Source organism: Fulmarus glacialis, unplaced genomic scaffold, assembly GCF_000690835.1.
Source record: "Fulmarus glacialis isolate BGI_N327 unplaced genomic scaffold, ASM69083v1 scaffold24808, whole genome shotgun sequence".
NCBI classification, from domain to species: Eukaryota; Metazoa; Chordata; class Aves; order Procellariiformes; family Procellariidae; genus Fulmarus; species Fulmarus glacialis.
Genome location: NW_009227949.1, coordinates 986 through 3,751, shown reverse-complemented (window position 1 = coordinate 3,751; position 2,766 = coordinate 986). Strand labels below are relative to the sequence as shown.

General features: G+C 64.6%; 1 protein-coding gene across 1 annotated transcript in view; it reads right to left on the bottom strand.

The window, feature by feature from the left end:
* LOC104080817 (sushi, nidogen and EGF-like domain-containing protein 1) overlaps positions 1–2,656 on the bottom strand; it is a gene marked incomplete at its 3' end in the record, with an annotated part of 5,093 nt that extends 2,437 nt beyond the window's left edge. Inside the window, 6 exon segments of the mRNA XM_009583333.1 lie at positions 163–309; positions 1,000–1,082; positions 1,413–1,557; positions 1,995–2,042; positions 2,045–2,260; positions 2,650–2,656. Coding sequence (XP_009581628.1) covers positions 163–309; positions 1,000–1,082; positions 1,413–1,557; positions 1,995–2,042; positions 2,045–2,260; positions 2,650–2,656 — 646 coding nt within the window.
* Positions 2,657–2,766: the final 110 nt, after the last annotated feature.

Sequence of the window (2,766 nt, the reverse complement as noted above, 5' to 3'; positions counted from 1 at the left end):
CGGCGGAGAGGGTAGGGGGCAGCCGGCAGGGGCCCACGCCATGCCCCTTGTGTGCCTCCTGGCAGGGCAGCAACAAGGAGAGTAGGCTGGTGCCGAGTGCCCTGCCTGCCTGCAGGGCCTGGACTGGGTCCCTGCTGCTCGTGTGTCTCCCCCCGAACTTACTCTTGCTCTTTGTCTCGCGCAGCTGCAGTGCCAGACTGCCCTGGCTGGACACCTCCATGTTCTCCAGCTTCACTGGAGCCTCCGGCTCTCGGCCACGACCTCCAGCCGGGGCCAGACCCAAAGGCAGCCCCCTCGGTGGGATCCAGCCTGCCCGCAGCATCAGGGAGCTGGTCAGGCCTGAGGCAGTTGCACCCCTAGAATTAAGGTGACTGCCTCGCCCTTCCTGGAGGGCTGTGGGACAGAGAGCCCTGGGGAGGCAGGGGCAGAGCTGAGACGTGCAGTGAGCCCAGGGCTGCCGTCAGGTGTGCCAGGCCCCTTCCCCACCCTACGGCCCCATCCCGGGCCTGGTAGGATATCTTGGGCTGGCACTTGTATCCCTGGTGTTCCAGGGATGGCAAATGGGGGGGGGCTGGTTCTGGGCTAGCGAGGGGCTTCTTGCCCAGGCACCCTCCTTGAGTGTGAGGCTGTGCTTGGCAGTGGGGGCTCAGGCTGCTGGGCAGGCAGGGGCTGTGCTGGAGGGCCATGGGGTCGCTTGCCTGGGCTCCTACTGCTGCTAGCAGGGTAGAAGGTCAGCCAGTGCTGCAGCCGGCATCGCCTCCCATCATTGAGGGTCCCTCCTTGCACTCCCTGACCAGCCATGCGTCACCCCTCTCCCTGGGCAGGGGTCTAGCGAGCAGGGCAGTTTGTCGGCCCAGGAAGTGGTGAGAGGGCCCTGCCCTCCTCTATGGCTCCCCCAGCCCTACAGCAGCCTGCCGGGCTGACACCCTGTCCTGGGGGGAGGTGTAGGAGATGGCACTCGGTGACAGGAGGGGGTCAGAAAGGCAGCAGAGCACTTACGATTCTTCACAGTGATGGATTTGCTCAGCGCAGTGCCGAACTTGGTGCTGATCCTCCCTCTGCCATCCACCAGCTCGGTGAACCTGGGACAGGAGAGCCATGAGGGTACAGGGCACTGCGGGTCCCCCAGGCCACAGCCGCCCCATGTGCTAGGGCTGGAGGCAGCTGGATAAAGCACTTGTTGGTGGCATCAGGCTCGGTGCAAGTCCCGTGGCCTCAGCTGCAGGCAGCGTGGGGGACCTGCTCACAGGACAAGGGCCTCCCTGGCTCGGGACCCCATCAGGTGGGCAAGAGGCACAACCCAGCAGAAGCATGGCTTGACCCTGTGTGCACGTGGACACAGGAGCTGGGAAAAGGGGCTGGGCTCAGCCCAATGCTGGTGGAAGAGCCAGGAGTGCCAGAATAGCGCCTACCTGGGGGCTGCCGAGGGCTCCTCAGCTGTGTCGTGATCTGCTAGCAAGCGGAGTTCAGGCAGGAAAGCTGGGGGCAGCCTGTTGCGCAGGACCCGGGTGTGTCCAGCCTGGCTCCACCGTCTCTCCGGGGCCCCATCCCTCTGCACTGCAGACCAAAGGGTTAGGCTTAGCAGGAGGGCTTAGCGGGAGGCAGGCCGTGAGTCAGCACAGCAACCCAACTCCCAGCCAGTCCCCTCATCCCCAGGCTGCCATTTAGGGGACACGTGCACACGCTCCACATGCCTGGGCTGCAAGCACCGGTCCCCATGAAACATCACCGAGCTGTGATCACCAAACTCTGCATCCGCCCTCCACTAACAGAGGCAGCACCCTGCAACCCCCGCCTCCCTTTGCAGAGGACCTGCATCCTGTCCCCACAGCCTGCTGCAGGCACCCAGTTCTGGGGCAGCAAGTCCCCATGGGCTCGTTACTCTGTTGGTCAACCGGTTTCCTACCTATTGCCCCACTTCCCAGTCAGCCCATTGCCTCCCTCGTGCTGCAGCAAACTGGCAGTGCCCCAGCCCCAGCGAGCCAAGCACTCACAGGTGGTGACATAGAGGTGGATGGGCTCGCTGTGCAGTTGGCCTTCCCAGCCGTCACGGACAGGCGGTACCGCTGCCCGGGGAGCAGGTCCCGCACCGTGTAGGACACAAGCTTCCCATTGGGCACGTAGCGGCTCTTCACGCTCTGAGTGGTGGTGACATTGATGATGTACCCCTCCACGGCACCGGCAGGCGGCTGCTCCCACGCCATGGACACGGAGGTGGCGGTGACACGGGAGGCAGTAAGGTTTTGTAGGGGGAGAGGCCCTGGGGCAGGCAGGAGGTGGGGAGAAAAGGCGTCAGCGTAGGTGTCCTTGAATGGCAACCGCCCTACTTGCTCACACGTCACTTAATAAGCATGCCAGGGCCTCAGCTTGCCTGGCCATGCCCCAGCCAGCCCTCAGCTCCAGCTGTGCAACGTGCTGGGAGATGCTCAGCGCTGGGTGCCTGGCAAGGCAGGCAGAGCCTCATTGCACCCTGGCACCTGGGTCTGGCCCTTGCCCTCCAACTACTGTACAGCAGGGATGAAGCAGGCCTGTGTGGGCTCCGCATGGGGCTGAGCTCGTGCTGGTCTTGGGCAGTGAACAACATCTGGCAGGGGAGGATGTGCTGGTGCCTTGCCTGCCCTTCCTGAGGGCCGCCTGCACGCCTCCTACCCACCATGCTGGCCAGACAAGCTGACGGCTTTCACACGTTCCCCTCCCTGCAGCTTTCCTGCTGGCCACGAGCTGTGGCTGCCCTGTGCCTGCCCAGCCCCAGGGCCCCCGCAGCAG